This window comes from Hevea brasiliensis, chromosome 4, assembly GCF_030052815.1.
Source record: "Hevea brasiliensis isolate MT/VB/25A 57/8 chromosome 4, ASM3005281v1, whole genome shotgun sequence".
Lineage (NCBI taxonomy): Eukaryota > Viridiplantae > Streptophyta > Magnoliopsida > Malpighiales > Euphorbiaceae > Hevea > Hevea brasiliensis.
Window position 1 is genome coordinate 3,985,764 of NC_079496.1, and position 19,785 is coordinate 4,005,548.

Consider the following 19,785-nt stretch of genomic DNA (forward strand, 5'->3'; position numbering starts at 1 on the left):
GGCCATTTTCTAATTTACGTATCCAATCCAACCATTCCCCTGGCCCCTGGCCCCTGCTGCTTTTCTCATTTTTTTAGAGGAATGTCTAATGAATTAGATAGCCTCCTTTATATATATATATATATATATATATATATATATATATATATATATATATATATAGAGTGAGGGTATTTCCTAAAGTCTGTGTTATTTTTTTTTTATGATATTGTCCTGTAATTAATATGTGATAGAGTTTACTGACATTCTCTCTTACATGTAAGTTATAAATTATTTAATAATTATTTTTTTAATATAATAATAAATAGAATAAATTATAATAAATTAGGATATATTAATTATTTTTATTATGAAATTTATATATATATATTAAAATTATTAATAGTGACATTCATTAAGTACGGATAATTCTTTAATTTTAATATGAAGATAAAAAATTTCTATTATATTAATATTTAAGAGTGATTTTCTTTAGAAATTTATTTGTGGCAAGGCAAAGGCCACATCAATGTAACTATGCTGTACTTCTTTATTTTAAATTTATTTTTAAGACAATGAGAGATCAATAGCAAGTGGTGGAACTCCTACTTCTGCTGTGCCTTCCAACATCTGTGTTACCTTCTTCATGGTTGGTCGGAGGATGGGGTCAGGATGAACACACCATAATCCTACCATTGCCAGTCTCTCAAACCTTCTGAAATCTTCCAGTACTTCAGGCTCATTATTAACCACCAAATTTAGCCTCCCCATTCTAACACATTTCAGCACCCAATCTGTTAACACTAGGTCATCCTCTTCCGTCTCTTCCTCGATTCTATTCAGCTCTATGTGCCTTCTGCAGCAAATTATTTCCAGCAGCATCACTCCAAAACTGTAGACATCTACTTTGGCTGTTATTGGAGCATGCTTGAGCCATTCTGGCGCCATGTAACCCATTGTTCCCCTCATATCGGTACTTGTTCTTGTTTGATCCTTCATTAGCAGCTTTGCTAGGCCAAAGTCTGCAATTTTGGGCGTGTAATGTTCGTCAAGTAGCACATTCTGCGGCTTAATGTCACAGTGGATGATTTGGGTATCACATTCCTCGTGCAAATATAATAAGCCTCTCGCAATTTGTAGCACTATGGTTGCCCTGTGATCCCAGCTTGGTTTCTCCTCTTCTCGAAATAGGAAACCAGATAGTGGCCCATTTTTCATTAACTCATAGACCAGAAGACGGTGGCTTCGCTCGTTGCAGAAGCCCACTAGCTTAACCAGATGCTTGTGATGGGTTTGGCCAATTACCTTCACTTCTGTCAAAAATTCCTTCTCACCCCGTTCGATCACGTTGTCCAACTGCTTCACTGCGATATCAATTTCTTTATCCTCGAAACCAAGAGTGCCACTGTAAACAGTGCCAAAAGATCCTTTTCCTATCCTGTTACTGAACCCATCTGTTGCTTCATACAGTTCCTGGAATGTAAATGCTCTCAAGTTAAAATCCGATGCGTATGGAACTGATGGAGCTTTTCTGGATTTGAATCTTTTGGTTATAGGGTGGTAATAGAGCGCAAACGCTGCGAAAAACAGGACAAGCACGCTGGTTACTGAAAGGCACACTATAAGAACAGTACGGGAATCTTTTTCTCCATCCTCTGGAATATTATTAGTCCCAACAGGAACCTTGATGAGGGCTACTACCCCAATAGTAGCAGGGTTACTCTTCCTCGCAGTAAAGAAAGGAATCCTTAACTTGCGACAAACAGATCCACTCACATTGAATGTAGCAGCCATGCAGTAGCAATCATCCTGAACTGCCTTGGTACAATTGGCCAGGTCTATATTTCTTATCTCTGCCAAATCTGCCGTAAAATCATTTGGGATGTCGGCGTCTTCAATCTGATCTACTGTGTAAGTCACCTGCGATCGAGTGTTGTTGCTGCACTGTTCCGGTGGAATGTCAGGAAAGCAACCTTTGGAGGGGATATTTGGATCCAATAAAGAATAACCTCAAAGGCAGCTACAAGTTACTGTTTGTGTTTGATTATTATCGGTAGTGCAGTATCCATACACACCACATATGCCATTCACATTGCATGGTTGAGTGATTGCTCTCCACACGCTTATCCACTGGCTTCCATTAACTTTGGGATGGATATGTTGCTGAAAATTTCCACCATCATCTATCGTTGCTCTGTGGTAATAGCTATTAATTGAAGTTGGCAAATCGCTTGTTTTCGTCATCTGGTAAATAATCGCAGTTTCATTGACGATATACATTAACGCACTGCTCTCATTGAAGACCAAACTGGCGTTTTGACCCGAAGTTCCCGTGAACCAATAGGCTGGACCACCAAATCGGAAAGCTGAAAGCACCAGATTTCCATCGGCCTCCTGCATCTCCAGCTTGAATCTTCCGGTTGAGAAATCCACTGTTCCGTTGGCGTTGGAAAACAAGGATTGTTTCTTCTTGAGTTCTTGGCCTGGCAGAATTGTGTCTGTTGGATTATCGAAGCTCCGCCAAATGGGCTGTGAACCTGAATTCATCAAGACGAAATCGCCGTTGTCTTGCATGGAACCTGAACTGGCAGCACCACCATCGTATATAGGAAATATGCTTCCATTGGTGTGCGTAGACACAAACCTGCCATCCTCAGTCAGGGTGACGTTTGATCCTGTTGGCAGCGGGATGTCACGATTTGCTGACCAAACAAGTGTTTTATTGGGTATATTAGCAAACCATATCCCAACAAGGAAGAGGCCATTTGTGAGAGGATAGAACCCAAAGGCGAAATCGGCAGAGGATGAGAGCCAAGAGGAATTGGATCCTGCTGTGATGCTGGATCCCAAGGTTATATTTCCCTGATTTTGAGCGTTGCAGCTAAGCAAGGAGCATAATAACAAGAGTGTCAATAGTAAATTACCTGACATTGTTAAACAGGGAGTGGGAAGCAGCAAAGAAACAAGAGATTTTAATATGAAGATAAGTTTCCCCACATTAGCTATATCCGGTCCATGCACGCTATGACAGGAAGCGTCTTCCTTCCTTCTACAGGACATTGTTATTTTCCTCTACCTGTGTAAATTTGTTTTGCTTTTGGTGTGCTCGGCGAATGAGTTAAAAAAGCAAAAAGGAATATTCAAAAACAGAGCCTCCATTTATGTGCATGGCTAACTTGGCAGCGCCTTCATACCTGAACAAGTCCAAACCCTTTTTATAAATTCAAACTTATCCCAATAAAATTTAGTTGATTTTGATATTCGCTGCACGGCTATCCTATTTGAGAGTGAAGGTCCATCACAGCTTTGAACACTGACAAAATTAGGTTTATGTTGCTGACTTTTGAATTGAAATTTGCGTAGTTGAATTGTAGATGGACCCAGCCAATGATCCATTTCCACTGCAAACGATAAATTGGTCCCAAATTTAGTACGTGTAATGGGTATATAGTATTAGATGAAGAGATAGTATGGACTTATAGGTCTCATCTTTTAACAACTTTCAACAACTAAATGAATTTGTTAATGATTATTGCATTGATATTCAATTTTTAGTCTTTCTTACGTGTATCTAACATTCACCTTAGACAGCTTCATAAAAATCACAGGGTTGGTTCCTAACAAGAAACAGAGAAATTTGAAAATTGATCGTGATTGCTACTGAAATAATTATTCTAAAGTTTTTGGGCTTGAATTGCAGAATATAAAAAAAATAGTAATAAAATAAAAGGCTAGACTTCTCGGCCCATAATGCAAATAAAAAAAATATTAATATTATTTATTTGTTTATCTACTAGGGCCAAGTTCTGAACTTTCGGACTACAAAGCTCGGGGAATTTTTATTTCCTGGCCTGTAAACTGTATAATTCAAAGTAAAATAAAGTACATGTCCGAGCTGTCTTTTTTATTTTTTCCAACTACTTTGGCTCTGTTGAACAGTTTTTAAGGTAGTGTTTCAGGTTTTAACTAAGATCAATACTACCTGATATAAGTGTTTATACCAAGACTTATCAACACGTTCCATCATATCTAACCAAGTTTACTGGGGATGGCTTTGGTCATGATGAACAAAAAGAAGCCATTGACAGATGACCATTTTGTTCAATAGATTAGAATGAAAAGTCTTAACTTATGTAATATTTATTTAATTTTTAATTTCATTCATGAATCAGAAAGAACAGTCCTATCCAAACATAAAAGTGAAAGCAATTAAAATTATTTTATTATAAGCTTTAAATTCAAACATTCTTGGAAGGTAAGCAACTCTAATAACAAAAATAAAAATCATATGTTGAGGAAGTTTTCTGACTTTACAATTATTATAAATAAATTACATTAATCGATAAATTCCCCTAATATTAATTTATTTATAATGAGTCTTACGACCAAACTAGGACATTTGATCATGAAGCAGAGGAGGAATTCCAACCTCCGAAGTTCCTTCCAGCATCTGTATGACTTTCTTCATAGAAGGCCTAAGAACTGGATCTGGATGAATGCACCATATTCCCACCATTGCCATTCTCTCAAACCTCTTAAAATCACTCAATACTTCAGGATCATGCCTTACTACCATCTCTAGCCTCCCTTTCATCATACAACATACAACCCAATCCGAGAGAACAAGATCATCCTCTTCGCTCTCTTCTTCCACCCGATTTAACTCAATGTGCCTTCTGCAGCATAAAATTTCAAGTAACATTACTCCAAAACTGTAAACATCCACTTTAGATGTCACTGGTGCATTCCTCAGCCACTCAGGTGCCAAATATCCCATTGTCCCTCTTACATTTGTGTCTGTTCTGGTTTGATCTTTGTTCAATAGCTTGGACAGACCAAAATCTGCAATCTTGGCATTGTAATTGGCATCAAGCAGAACATTTTGAGGCTTTACGTCACAATGGATTATCTGGGTCTCGCACTCTTCATGCAAGTAAAGCAAGCCTCTTGATATTCCAAGCACCATTTCTGCCCTCAGAACCCAGCTTGGCCTTTCTCCTTCCTCAAACAGAATATCAGATACTGTGCCATTGGCCATTAACTCATAGACTAGAAGCCATTGATTGTTCTCTACACAATAGCCCAATAGTCTTACCAAATTCTTGTGGTATGTCCGGCCTATTATCTTGAGTTCTGTCATGAATTCCTCTTCACTTTTCTCGATTTCTTTCTCCAGCTTCTTTACTGCAACATCGATCCGCACATTCTTTAAGCTTAGAACCCCACTGTAAACTTTACCAGAGGATCCTCTTCCCAGGGTCTTACTAAACCCATTTGTTGCTTCATGCAGCTCCACGTATTTGAATTCTCGAAAGTTGACTCCTATAGCAGTATTAGAAGAGTGCCTCCTTCTGACAAATTTTCTAGTAGCTGGATGATAGTAGATGGCTGTGGCTCCGAACACGAAAGCAAGAGTGGCACTAACAATAAGACTAATCTCCAGAAAAACTCGAAAGTTAAAATGATTTTTCTTCTCACCTTCCCGAGTGCCAGGATTGCTGCTTTTCATTGGCACCTTGACAAATGCAGTGATTCCCTTGGTAGAAGTACTTTTTCTTGCATTTAGCAGAGGCATTCTTTTCTTATTGCATCTAGAATCAACCAAGGAAGCAGCAATGCTATAGCAATCATCCATGAGAGCCACTTTGCATCCCTCCACATCAACATCCAATACTCTATCCAGATCTGCAAAACCCTCGAATGGGAAGTCAGCATCATCAATCACCGCAATTGTGAAATTTCTCATTGAAGGGTCTGCACAATAATTCACCACAGTTTCAGGGTGACACCCTTTTGAAACCTGATTAGGATCCAATGGAATGTAACCTGGTATGCAATTACAGGTCACTGTTTCATTATCCGGAGAAGAACACATGCCATTGACACCGCATACAGCATTAACAAAGCAAGGTTCATGGATAGCCTTCCACACACTTATCCATCCACTACCGTTTGATTTATGGTAAACATATTGTTGGAAATTGCCCATATCATCAATCGTTGCTCGGTGATAGTACTCACCAATCGTGGCTGAGAAGTTTGCCGTCAAAGAGTAAATAACATCATTGGTGCTATTGACAATGTATAGGGAAGCATTAGAATCAAACACCAGACTGTCATTGCTACCCATAGTTCTAGTGAACCAGTATCCAGGATCAGAGAAGTGATAAGCAGAAAGCACCAAATTCCCATCATTTTGCATTTCCAACATGAAATTTCCAGTTGAGTAATCAGTAGTCCCTTTTGCATTTGAAAAGAGCTTTTGGCCATTAGTTAGAACTTGAGTAGGTAAGAGTGTATCTGTTGGCGAATCAAAGCTCTGCCAGATGACTCTGGAATTGCCATCTTTCAGCACAAAGTTGCCATTATTTTCCATGAATCCTAAACTCGCAGCTGCTCCAGTGTATACAGATTGAACACTACCATTGGAATACGTTAGGAAAAGCTGACCAGCGAAAGTTAGACGGATTGTGGATCCAGCTTCCGCAGGAGTATCGCGGTTAGCTGACCAGACTAGTGTTCTTTCTGGGATTTTGTCGAACCAAATCCCCACAAGGTAGAGATTGTTCTGCAGAGGATAGAACCCAAACGCAAATTCACCAGAGGGGGATCGCCAAGAATCATTGGTTCCAGCTGTAATATCGGTACCTAAGCTTATATTTGGCCGAATCTGGCCTTGTAATCCACAGAAGTTTAGTGCTAGTATCAGAAGATAAGGAAGAAATTTATTGACAATCATTTCTAACTTTCTTCTATGGAATTGAAAAGAAATAAACAAGTATATTACCAAAGGTTGGGTAGGAAACAATCATCAATGAATCGAAGTGAATGGAAGAAGAAATTCTACAAGACCCCCATCTCCCATGTGATAGCCATTAATTCCTAATTTAATCTATTGTTTTGACTTGTATGTGGCTTAAGTTATAATTAACTAGTCCATCAACAAAGGTTAGATGGTGAAGGCATGGCCGCCAAACCAAATTCCAATTTGCTGACCTTTCAATCCTGACGCTTAAAGAGTCATTTCCTTATCCTTGATTTCTTCCATTTTAGACCGGCGCACGACGGAACCCAAAATTTTTCATTGGTCCAACCATATATCATAAATTAAAATATATTGAAAGTCATGAGAAATTGTCCTGTTGAAATGTATAGTGGCAATTTGAATGATAATTTTGTAAATATTTAATATTTTGAGCTCAAGAGGGTATGGTAATTTTGTAAATTTTTTATATTTTGAGGTTTAAGTGATAGAGTGAAAAAATTTCCTTTCTAAAAAACGGCACCGTGCAGTTATTGTAGGTAAAAAAAAAATTTCTCACAACATATATCTCTATATGTCATGTTCCCTTTCACTTACATTCTAAACTCAAGCAATTTTTTCACTTCAACTTTATGTACTTTTTATGCTTCAACTCAATTAATTTTTTCCTTCAAACTTATGTACTTCTTATGAAAAGGTTTCTCTCCTTTAAATAGCACAATGTTTTTTTTGTACGGGAAAAATTATTCACACCAATATATATATATATTTGTTTGTCATATTCCCTTCATTTACGTTATTCCAGACAAACGACGTCGTTTCGACTCAAAATTTGTCATTTTTAATTTCAAACTTGATCAATTTCTTTCTTTAAGTATATGTATTTTTTATGCTTCTCAAGCAATTTTTTTTGTCTTCAAGCATATATACTTCTTATGTTTCAGTGATTCTCTTCAAACACAATTTTTTTCTTCAAGCATGTCTACCTTTCTTCAAACACAATTTTTTTCTTCAAGCATGTCTACCTTTTATACTTCGCAAGCAATTTTTTCTTTTCAAGCATATGTACTTTTTATGTTTAAATGATTCTCTTCAAGTATATCGCACAAAACCATGAAAGGATCTTGAAGAAGTTTGCTTTAAGCACACTTGCATATACGTAAATTAGCCAATTTAGAGGGTTTTCCTCCTCTAAACTGCACCATGTGTTGTTTAAGAGGAAAAAAAATTTTTTCCTCAGTATATACATATTTATATATCATATTCCCTTTACTTACATTATCTCATAAAAACAATGTCATATTTACCCAAATTATTTTTAATGACTTTTTCTTCCATCGGTTTAAATTATTTTTACGCAATGTAATTTTATACTATGTCATTTTAAGCGTAATTGTTCCATATTTTTCTGAAGCGTGTAATTATCCTATACTCTCTAGTTACATTGTCCCATAAATTATTATTTTTACCTCAGTCATTTGCTTAAATGTTGTATTTTGGTCTTTTGTCTCCAAACTCAAATAATATTATTCTTCAAACATATATAACTTTTTATTCTTTAATAATTTTCTTCAAGCACATTCATACACGCGAACTAGTCAATATAGAAATTCTTCTATGCTTTGGCACCGTAGTCTTTAAGTATCTTTTTTTTTTTTTGTGAAGTATGTGTACTTTTTCAGCGTCTTCTCTTTTTATCTTATATTTCTATGTGCATATACACGTAACTTAGCCAATATTTCTTGACGCATTCCATTTACACTTTCACAACCTGTGTAGTCATAGAATTGGTTATCTTTTAAACTGTTTCCATTCACTTTATTTTTCATTAATATTTATATAAACTATTTTCATTTACACTTTTATATATTTTTAAGCATGTCATTTTTATTTTTAAGTATTTGTACACTGTAATTTCATACTGTTTATATATTTTTAAAGCATGTAGTTTTTATTTTTGAAGGATCTTTGCACTATGTAATTATTTTTTATACTAATATAAATTATTTCTATTAACACTTCTATATATTTTTGAAGCATGTAATTTTTATTTTTAATTGATTTTTACATTATTTAATTATATTTTATACTCATATAAATTATACTATGTCATCATCCTTTTTCTCTTTTATATGCAGATTCCCATGTTTGATTGAAGCTCTTTTCTTTTCCCTTCACCCACGCTATTCTTTGAGGACAGTAATGTTTGGAGTAACCTTGCTTTACATGATATGAAGCATGGGTATTTGATTTGACATTCGATATGGGTCCTCCACCATCCTCACTTTCCCTTTTTCTTCTGCTTCTTTGTTATTTCTGGTTGTCCAAGAAATCTGAAGAACTTTGATGGGTTCACCTACTATCCTAGGCTATTCTTTCAAAATATAAAATCAATTTTCATCCCTCTATGGATTAAAGGGTTTTCTATAATAGTTATCATTTTTATTCTCTATTTTTGCGTGATCTCATCACATGTTATTGCGAAATTTAACTATCTAGGTTTTGAGAGTTATAATTTCCTTTACTTCTTTTCTGTTGTACTGTGTGGTAATTATTTATGTGAATACCCACCAAATGGGTCTTGGCGATCTTTTAGGATAAATTTTAGGAGAGGAAGGAAAATAAAAGAAGGAAAATATTTTTTATTTTTCATTCTTTATTTTCTCTTCTTGTGTTTGGATGAGTGGAAAATAAAAGAGGGAAAGTAAAAGAGTTGGTACTAAAATCTAATTTTTTTTCTTTGATTTTTTAGTTTCTCTCTAATTTGGAGAGAAAATAACTAAAGGAAAATAAAATTTATTTTCCTTCCCTCCTTTATTTTCCTTCTCTTATCCAAACAATGAAAAAGTCTTTTCAAAATTATTTTCCCCTACTTATTTTCCTTCCTCTCCCTTTTCCACCTATCCAAACAAAGTGTTTGGATAAATTTTAGGAGAGGAAGGAAAATAAAAGAAGGAAAATATTTTTTATTTTTCATTCTTTATTTTCCCTCCTTGTGTTTGGATGAGTGGAAAATAAAAGAGGGAAAGTAAAAGAGTTAGTACTAAAATCTAGTTTTTTTCTTTGATTTTTTAGTTTCTCTCCAATTTGGAGAGAAAATAACTAAAGGAAAATAAAATTTATTTTCCTTCCCTCCATTATTTTCCTTCTCTTATCCAAACAATGAAAAAGTCTTTTCAAAATTATTTTCCTCTACTTATTTTCCTTCCTCTCCCTTTTCCACCTATCCAAACAAAGTGTTAGGTGACTGTTTGCATTTTATTTGAATCATCATTCATCAGATGTGTTGGAAATTTCAGGAAAGGCAATATGATCTTGCCAAAAAGTTTAAAAATTGAGAAGGTCTTCCTGTCCCCACCTCGCATAAATTGAGATTAGAACACAGTCAGAAAAATTGACCAAGTTTGGAATGAAACGGGTCGGATTTGAGAACTTTTGTCATCTCTACCAATGGCATATATAACTCAGATTTTAAATTGAGGCCATAGTTTAAAATTCCAATTACTACAAATCATATCGGGCTAACTCTTTAACAATATATATAAATAAATACAGAAATGAAAAACCAAAGGAACTTGGATAATTTTCAAGACTGCTGAATTGCAAGACTTTAATCCAGTATATGAAGATTTAACTAATGAAATGCATATCTGCCAACATAATTAAATTACAAAAAAAAGTTAAAATTAGAAAGATATAACTATGTTTTCTTCCCGTGCTAACTTCCCCACAAATAGCCCTGTTTACAATTTCCTAAACGCATGAAACGAAGACAATAGCAATGATCTTAAAACATTTGTGCATCAATCAAAGGAGGAGTACCAACTTCAATTGTTCCTTCCAACATTTGCATAACCTTTTTCAGTGATGGTCTGAGAGTTGGGTTGGGACATATGCACCATAATCCTGCCATCACCATTCTCTCGAACCTATTAAAATCCTGTAAAACATCAGGATCATGGCTGACAATGGCTTTTAGGTTATCGGTTCTCACCGAACACAGAACCCAATCAGTTAGAATCATGTCATCTCCTTCTCTTGCTTCATCAACTTGATGCAACTCTAAGTGCCTTCTGCAAAAAATAGTCTCAAGTAGCATCACACCAAAGCTGTAGACATCAACTTTAGTCGTCACAGGAGCATTCTTGAGCCATTCAGGGGCCATATATCCCATGGTTCCTCTAACATTGGTACTCGTTCGAGTCTGGTCCTTCATCAGGAGCTTTGCCAGGCCAAAATCTGCTATCTTGGCTGTATAATTGTTGTCAAGAAGAACATTCTGTGGCTTTATGTCGCAATGGATGATCTGCGTTTCACACTCTTCATGCAAATATAACAAGCCTCTTGCAATTCCAAGTACTATTTCTGCTCTTTTATCCCAACTGGGTTTTGTCTCTTCACCAAACAGAAAATTGGACAAAGTCCCATTCATCATTAGCTCATAAACCAAAAGTCGATGATTCTGCTCATTACAGAAACCCAACAGCCTAACAAGATTCCTGTGATGAGTTAGACCAATTACTTGGACTTCTGTCAGGAATTCCTTTTCGCCTTGTTCAATGATCTTCTCAAGCTGCTTCACAGCAATCTCAACCTCTTTACCCTCTATATTTAACATCCCACTGTAGACAGTACCAAAAGCACCTTTCCCAAGTTTGTTTCTGAAACCATTTGTTGCTTGGCGCAACTCCTGGTAGGAAAATGCCTTCAAATTTATTTCCACAGGCTTTGGACTTGGAACCTGCTTGTTACATATAAAAGGCTGAGCTAGAGGGTGATGGTAAATGGCAATGGCTGCAAAGAGCAAAGCCATTATCGAGCACAACAGAAGTCCTGCTAACAGAACAGCCCTGGATGGAGATTTACGCCTGTTATTGTCTTGAATTTCGTTCGTGTTATTTACCTTCGGAACTTTAAGAAATGCCACTATATTACTTGTAGAAGGGAAGCTTATTCTAGCATTCAACAAAGGCATTCTCTTCTTGTAACACACAGATTCGACCAAAACAGCTGCCATGGCAAAACAATCAGCCGTGATTTCACTCTTGCATTGATCAACATCTGCTGGAGCAGTCCTTGCCATATCAGCAAATTCCCCATTTGGGAAATCAGCATTATCAATCACTTCGATAGTGAAATCTGAAGTCGAAGAATTAGGAGCACAAAAGTCCATCACCACATTAGGGTAGCAACCTTTTGAGGGAACATTAGGATCCCATGGTGAGTAGCCAGGCAAGCAATCACAGTTGACAGTTTTATTATCAGGTGAAGTGCAGAAGCCATACACCCCACAAATATTATACACCGTGCAAGGCTGAGCAGCAATGAAATCTGGCTCCCACACAACTGTCCATTTGTTGCCATTTTCTTTGTGGTAAACAAGCTGTTGGAGATTTCCGTAGTCATTGATCGTCACTCGGTGGTAGTAATCTTCAATCGGAGTAGGCACTTTTTGTGTCATTGTGGGTATGATTGAAGTACGATTTACAACATATAAAAGAGCAGTACTCTGGTTGAAAATCAAGCTCACATTTTGGTTTCCAGCAGTTAAGCTGAACCAGTAACCAGGATCAGCAAACCTATAGGCAGACATAACAACATTGCCATCCATCTGAACCTCCAACATGTACCTCCCCGTCGAGTAATCCACTGTTCCATTTGCATTAGAGTAGAGCTTCTGGCCCATAACCAGGACTTGGCCTAATAAAATGGTGTCTGTAGGAAAATCAAAGCTCTGCCAGATGATTTTTGAAGAAGAGTCTAGCAAGACAAAATTGCCATCGTCTTGCATCAAAGCAGAAATAGTGGATGTGCCATTGTATACTAGGTATTCGGTTCCATTTGAGTGTGTGAGCACAAGTTGGCCATTAGGCCTCAGATGAATGGTTGATCCAATTTTAGCTGGATCGTCACGGTTGGCTGACCAAGCTAGCGTTCTTTCTGGGATTTTATCAAACCAAATACCAACAAGAAAAAGACCACTAAGCAGAGGGTAGAAGCCGAAAGCAAAATCACCAAAGGGTGATAGCCATGAAGAATTAGTCCCAGCAGTTATGCTGGAACCCAAGGTGATTGTGTTTGTAGTCATCTGAGCAGAAGAGAGAACAAAAAGAAGAGACCAAACAAAGATCCCAAATGGAACCATTGTCATGCGAAAAAGGAACTAGTACCAGTAAGAAAGAAATAAAACGATAAAGAGGTTACATTCGGACCAGTTTTTCAAAAAAAAAAAAAAAGGCATTTTCTATTACTACCTCCTACCGCAAACATATACCGACTTCTATTTTCACATAAATTAAAAAATTATAATTAATATAATTAAATTAATAAATTTCATTTATTTTTTTAATATAGTTTCTATTCATGTTGATTTATTAAAAATTGAATAACGTACATCACTAAATTATTCTTTAAGAGCAATTAAAAAAATTATTTTTAAAATAAATTTCATACGAAGTTAAAAAAATTAAGAGTTAAGTGTTATTCAGGTAAATTTTAACTCTTAATTAAAAAAAAATATAAATATTATCTTAATTAAAATTACAAGAATAATAATAATTCCACATAAACCTTGTAATAAATACTCATTAAAATATATTTAAAATTTTAATTTATATTAAATAAAAATATATTAATAAGTTAATAGGTAAATTATTATTTAAAAAAGGAAAGTGAAATCACTTAAAAACTACTCATCCAGGCAAGAGACAGCCACCAATATTCAAAGAGATGCGTGATTAGATCAGACTGACTAATTAAAAAAAAAAAAAAAAGTTTAAATTGGAAAATATCCCATGACTTGAGTGGTTGTGTCATCCACAAAGCATCCTTCATTTGGAAGTGAATATCCACCATGAATAAGATAACAAATGCCTCCGCGAGGAGTTGAACCAGTGGAAGACTTTACAACTCTATTATTAGAAAATTTGTCCAATAAAATTTCCATTCGTATAATGGATTAAGGTTAAATTTTACCTCTTAAAATATAAACTTATAATTTAAGAGTAATTAAATTCAATTTATTTAAAAGATATATAGCTATTTCTTTCTTTTATAATAATAAATTCTTTATTATAAAAAATTTAGTTCATAAAATTATATTATAAAATAAAAGAAATTATTAGTGTTAGGGATTAATTAATGTGAACTAAAATTAATAGCAGGAAATGTATTAAATTGAATTGGACATCAATCCTTTGTATGATAGACACTTAAGAGGAGCAAGTGCGTCCACGAATACAATTTCACTTAAGTGTTCTGTTTGAATGAAGTTTTTTCTTGGAAGTAAGTATTACTCATGAATAGAAAAATTGAAAACAAGGGAATAGTTGAATAGTCTACAGTTGGGCCCACCACATTCCGTGCCAAGAAAATTTCCGATAAATCTTGGCACGCAATGTGGTGGGCCCCACTGTAGACTATTCAACTATTCCCTTGTTTTCAATTTTGTCTATTTATGTACGCAATAAATTTCCTCTTAAATAATAATAATAATAATAATAAAAATCCTATTAGAAATTATGTTTAATGCACTCTAACAGCAGCTGCCGGTTGGTATTTGGAATTGGATCGGTTGCACTTAAGCCTTATTCATCTTCTTGAATCCCTTTAATGATCTCACAAGAGGAATATCATTTCAAAATAATAACACATTAATTTCTTTTTCTTTGTGTGGTAGCGAAATATTTATTATTTTATTTTAATAATATAATTTAATATTTATTTTTTATATTTTGAAAAAGTTAAATTACAAAATTTTATTAATGATAAAATTTTAATTAATTATGTTAAATGAAAATTTTAAATTTATATTAAAAGTTTGAATTATTATGTCTATAAAAATAAATTAAATTCTTATTAACTATTTTTTAAATATTTTTTTATAAAAATGTAACAATATAATCTCTTATGTTGTTAATAACAGATTATCTAATTTTATATTTAAAATAAAATATAAAAATATATGTTATTTAATTTAAAATTTCAAAATAAATTAATTAATAGATTAATCTTTATTATTTTTTTTAAAGTAAGTTAATTTAAATCTTTTAATATGATGCATGGTGATTTTTGAAGAATTCAAGTGATTTACTTTTGTACACCATTTTTTAATATTCAACTTATATATATATATAATTTTACTCATACTTATTAAAATCAAATTAATAGTCATTACCAAAATTTTGAATATCAAACTCAAATTCATTAGGAATATTATTTTTTAAATTCAAATCCAATTAAAAGTTATGCAAACTTGTCAATTTGAATCCCAAAAATCCGTTGGGACAGTTATCCTATTTGACAGTGAAAGTCTATTACAACTTTGAACACTGACAAAATGAGGTTTATGTTGGTGGATTTTGAATTGGAATTTGCATACTTGAAATGTAGATGGTCAACGATCCATTTCCACCGCTAACAACATAGTGGTCCAGAAAATAAATCATCAACTTTTTTCAACAAGAAATAGAATTTGTTATTGCGTTGATTTTTAATTTTTAATTTTTTTTTAATAAATTTTTAGCCTTTCTTATTTGTATCTAACATTCACATTAGACAAATCAAAGGGTTAGTTCCTAATAAATAGGTTCGTAAGGAACAAAGAAATTTGGAAATTGATCATGACTGCTATGGAAATAATTATTGTAATGTTTTAAGTTTAAATTACAGAAAATTAAAAATGCAAAAAGAGAGGCTGAGCTTCTGGGCTCGGAATGCGAACAAAAAGTAAATATTAATGTTATTTATTTATATATATACTTGGGCCAAGTTCGGAACTTTCGAACTACACAGCCTATATAAAATATTTAATTGAAAGCAAAATAAAATATACGTCCGGACTAAGTCCTAACTACTGCTTGAGAACACAAAATTAAAAAAAAAAAAAATTGAAAAAGAAACACTTAGCCTGTATTAGGGATTTACTTCGATTATTCAGTGTTGGTGAAAAATGAATTTATAGAAAAGATGTAATTCTAATCGAATAAGAGATGACTTAAATAATTCATACAATATCATAATAGATATGTGAGTACGTAAAAATATTTAGAGTATCCTTACAGAAGTGAGAAAACTCATGTTTCATATGATCACACGTACTACAAAAATATGCGCGTTGGAACCAAAGTCAAATTGTCACAAGGAGAATTATTATATACACTCGCAATATTAAAAAATAATGTTCTTTTAAAGAAAAAAAAATAATTTTTCTTTGATTTTAAAGAAGTGAATCTCATATATATAAAGAGAGGATACATGTGTACTGAGTATACTGAATAATCTCTCAACTTAAAGTTCAATATATGAATAACAAATATAGAGTTGAAATATATTGAGATAGATAAAATTTCCATATTTTTATCATTTCTTTTTTAATGTGATTGAAAGTACATATAATTTATAATTATACATTGAAATGAATTGAAAATATAAAAATATTGCTATTGAGAGCATGTAATGTAAATTTCTTGTTGTTAATATTATCTAATGTTTATTTAATTCAATTTATATATAAAATTTCAGAAAAAAAAACTCTTGAGACTTTTAATTTTAATAAGAAAATTAATTTTTTACTACCAAAATTATGACATAATTAAAATTTACTATCTCTATCACGACCCAACCTATGGGTTGGACCGGCACTAGGACCTGGGCCAGTCTAAAGCCCCCGAGGTCCGTAGTAAGCCTAACTATTCCTCAACCCAACTCTAAGGCTCATTTAGGCCCAATTTTAAGAATTCAATGGGACAGAGTCCGGCCAAAAAATGGACCATTCAACAGGGAGTTTTTGACTCGCTCGACCTGTAAACACAATATATAATAAATTGGGGAGCTCAGCTCACCCTCCTCATAATCAAAATGTCATAGCTCAAAATGGCTCAGCTCCCTCATCCAATCCCATCATGCATATAGTTAATAATTTTACAGGTCCAACATAACTTTTATAATATAACTCCAAAATAAAAATAAGTGCTTCTAACACATGTGAAGTCTAAAATTTAACTCAATTGTATAAAATACATTAAATACTATTAATGGACCTACGAAGAAGAAGAGCAGGTTAGCCACAATAGATAATCTTCCTGTAGCCTGGAAAAATAGATGAACAGGAGTGAGCGTTCGACTCAGAGAGTAAAATACCAATTTTAATCATAATCTCTATAGCTATCTAAAGCTAATGCACCCTGTGGAGTGATATGCAACATCCTCATAATTTTCATACAATTCATATTATAACAGCAAAAAAGCAATTTGGAGCACTCACACATCCAACACAGTAAAACAATACATATATGGGAGCTGATCCCCTATACAACCCTCTTAATCCAACCTTTGCCAGCGTGTGTCTCTTAAGCCCGACTTTCGCTTAATAAATCAAATGCAGGGTCCCAGCGAGTGTCTCTATAGCCGTGTCTATCCCGAAGGACCGGGTCCCAATGAGTGTCTCTCAAGCCGTGTCGACCCGTCCTGTCCATATCCAATACCATACCACACGCACGCCACGCACACACACTGTGTCACGACCCAACCTATGGGCCGGACCTGCACTAGGACCTAGGCCAGCCTAAAGCCCCCGAGGCCCGTAGTAAGCCTAACTATTCCTTAACCCAACTCTAAGGCCCATTTGGGCCCAATTTCAAGAAAACAACCGGACAGAGTTCGGCCATAAAATGGACCTTTCAACGGGGAGTTTTTGACTCACCCGACCTGTAAACACATTATATCATCAATTGGGGAGCTCAGCTCACCTTCCACATACTCATAACATCATAAAAATAAATGGGAGCTCAGCTCCCTCATCCAGTCCATCAAACATACATGTGATAATAATTTTACAGGTCCAAAATAATAATTTAGATTACAGACCCAAATCAATTAAACACTTCTAACACATGTTGAAATTCTAGAAGTTTATAGGTTTATACAAAAATAAATAAACGACCTGCGAGGGAGAAAAGCAGGTTAACCTCAAAAATATCCTCCTGTGGCCTGGAAAAATATTGAACAGGAGTGAGCGTTCGACTCAGAGAGTAAAATATCAATTTTAACCATAATCTCTATAACTATCTAAAACTAATGCACCCTGTAGAGTGAAATGCAACATCAACAACATTTTCACATCATAACATCAAAAAGGTAATTTGGAGCACTCACACACCCTGTAATATCAATCATAATATATGAGAGCTGATCCCCTATACAGCTCTCTTAAATCCAACCTGGTGCCAGCGAAGAACTCAAGCCGGACTTTCGCTTAATAAACCAAATCGGGGTCCCAGCGAAGAACTCAAGCCGTGACTACCCCCGAAGGATCGGGTCCCAGCGAAGAACTCAAGCCGTGACTACCCGTCCTATCCATAGTCCACACCACATCACACGCACGCCAACGCACGCACACTGCTCCAAATTACCACAACAACATCCATGGCACTTTAACAGTTATGAATGCAACATAATCGTGCCTAGAGTTTAACTACATAAATATATGCATATAAGTGATGCATGGGCATGCTTGAACATATAATAATATCGAAATTATAATTAAAATTAATATTTTACTCACAAACTTGACAGCAATCACTGTGGCGGCTGGGAGGAGGAAGAAAGCTGTCCCGACTCACCTGACAATTACATTACCATTATTTAATACAAATGACTCAATACAAATCAAGAAAAGACCAAATACGTCCTAAGTCGTGCCGAAAATCCGGCAGAGTCTCCCCTATACCTAGGACCTACCCAACCTGCAAAAGGGCTCAAAACACACTTCTAAATCCACAATCCATAAATCCAAAACTAAATAACATAACACAGCCCCAACTAGGCCCAACAAAACAATCATCCATCATAATATGTAAAATTTCAATTTAGTCCTTATAATTGATCATTTTTGCAAAAACTGCCCAAACAAGCTCTAAAAATTCTAAAAATTTGCCCCGCGGTCCCTAGCAATATTACTAGGCTATTGCAAAAAGAATCATAATTTCCTGAGCTACCACGAATATTTTATGGATTTTTAATCCTATTTAAACATTAGAAAATTACGAAAAAAGCAAGGTTCGGATTTACCTTTGCCGATTCCGATTGCGGGAACGCGCTCGGGATGTTTGACAATGGTGGGGTAGCCAAAACCTCGATCCAATTCGGAGACTTTTCCGGTAACGGGTCTGTCTGGCCGAAAATTCACAGACCCAGACAACTGTCGAATTTCTGCGAATTGAAGATACCTACACGAAGCCCATAACACGGGGGTTAGTACATAAATTTTTCAGAATTTTCTAAGCTCATTAAATGCTCGAAAAAACACTGCGAAGTTCCGTGGGACCCACCGAAAAACGGTGTCGGAAAAATTCAAAATTTATGTCGTCGCGAAGCTCTCGACGAGTGGAGCGCTCTGGTACTCTCTGTTTTCTCGTGGGGTTCACGGTTTGCGAGAAATCTAGCCCAAAATTCGAAATGGGCTAAAAACTTCCCGGGCAAAATCGGACAAACCGCTTGACGGATTTCGGTGTTCTTGGTATCTATGGAAAGCTCTCGACGAGTAGATGAGCTTAGACACAAGACCTGGTCTGATTGGTGGCCGAATAGGCCGGATTTCGGTCGAGAAGACGAACGGTTGCGCCCGCGCGTCGCTCCACTTCGGGCGCCGTTTTCCGGCGTTCCAGGCGGCGGCCGGTGGACTGGGATGGCTGGGGGTGGGCGCCGGCGAGCTGGGGTGGCAGGGGAGGTGGCGGTGCGGCAAGGGGAGGAGGGAGGAGAGAGAAAAAGGGAGAGAAGGGGAGGAAGGTCGGGACGCACGGAAGAAAAGAGAAGAAGAAAAAGGAGCCGGTCCGATTCGACAGGTCCGATCCGGTCCGGTTCGATTCGGCCGGTTCGATTTGAAATACAAAATTTTGAATTTTTACTCTGCCTTGTGACCGAAAACGAGGTCCAAAAATTCCGAAAAAATTCCAGAAAACTCAGAAAATTTCGTAGACTCCAAATATATTTTTAGTTTTGCCACGTGATCTTTAAATTAATTTTTAAAAATTATCAAATTTTAT

At 35.4% G+C, this 19,785-nt stretch overlaps 3 protein-coding genes across 4 annotated transcripts; all 3 read right to left on the reverse strand.

Moving 5' to 3' along the window:
- Window positions 1-505: 505 nt before the first annotated feature.
- Window positions 506-3,187, reverse strand: LOC110654123 (G-type lectin S-receptor-like serine/threonine-protein kinase LECRK2). The gene is given in 1 exon segment (XM_021810010.2): window positions 506-3,187. A coding segment is annotated over 1 exon segment (2,493 nt). The 5' UTR covers window positions 3,040-3,187; the 3' UTR covers window positions 506-546.
- Window positions 3,188-4,179: 992 nt separating this feature from the next.
- Window positions 4,180-7,026, reverse strand: LOC131179135 (G-type lectin S-receptor-like serine/threonine-protein kinase LECRK3). Of its 2 annotated transcripts, XM_058145088.1 has the most exons (2): window positions 5,458-6,945; window positions 4,180-5,367 (listed from the first exon to the last, which is right to left on the reverse strand). In XM_058145088.1, exons 1-2 carry the CDS (start codon window positions 6,716-6,718, stop codon window positions 4,370-4,372), a joined length of 2,259 nt encoding a protein of 752 aa, XP_058001071.1. In that variant the 5' UTR covers window positions 6,719-6,945; the 3' UTR covers window positions 4,180-4,369. The 2 variants fall into 2 exon arrangements, with proteins under 2 accessions (XP_058001071.1, XP_058001070.1); XM_058145087.1 differs by having other exon boundaries at window positions 4,180-7,026.
- Window positions 7,027-10,302: 3,276 nt separating this feature from the next.
- On the reverse strand, window positions 10,303-12,965 carry LOC110654126 (G-type lectin S-receptor-like serine/threonine-protein kinase LECRK4). The gene has a single exon (XM_021810013.2). The coding sequence runs from the start codon at window positions 12,891-12,893 to the stop codon at window positions 10,530-10,532; it is 2,364 nt and encodes a 787-aa protein (XP_021665705.2). The 5' UTR covers window positions 12,894-12,965; the 3' UTR covers window positions 10,303-10,529.
- Window positions 12,966-19,785: the final 6,820 nt, after the last annotated feature.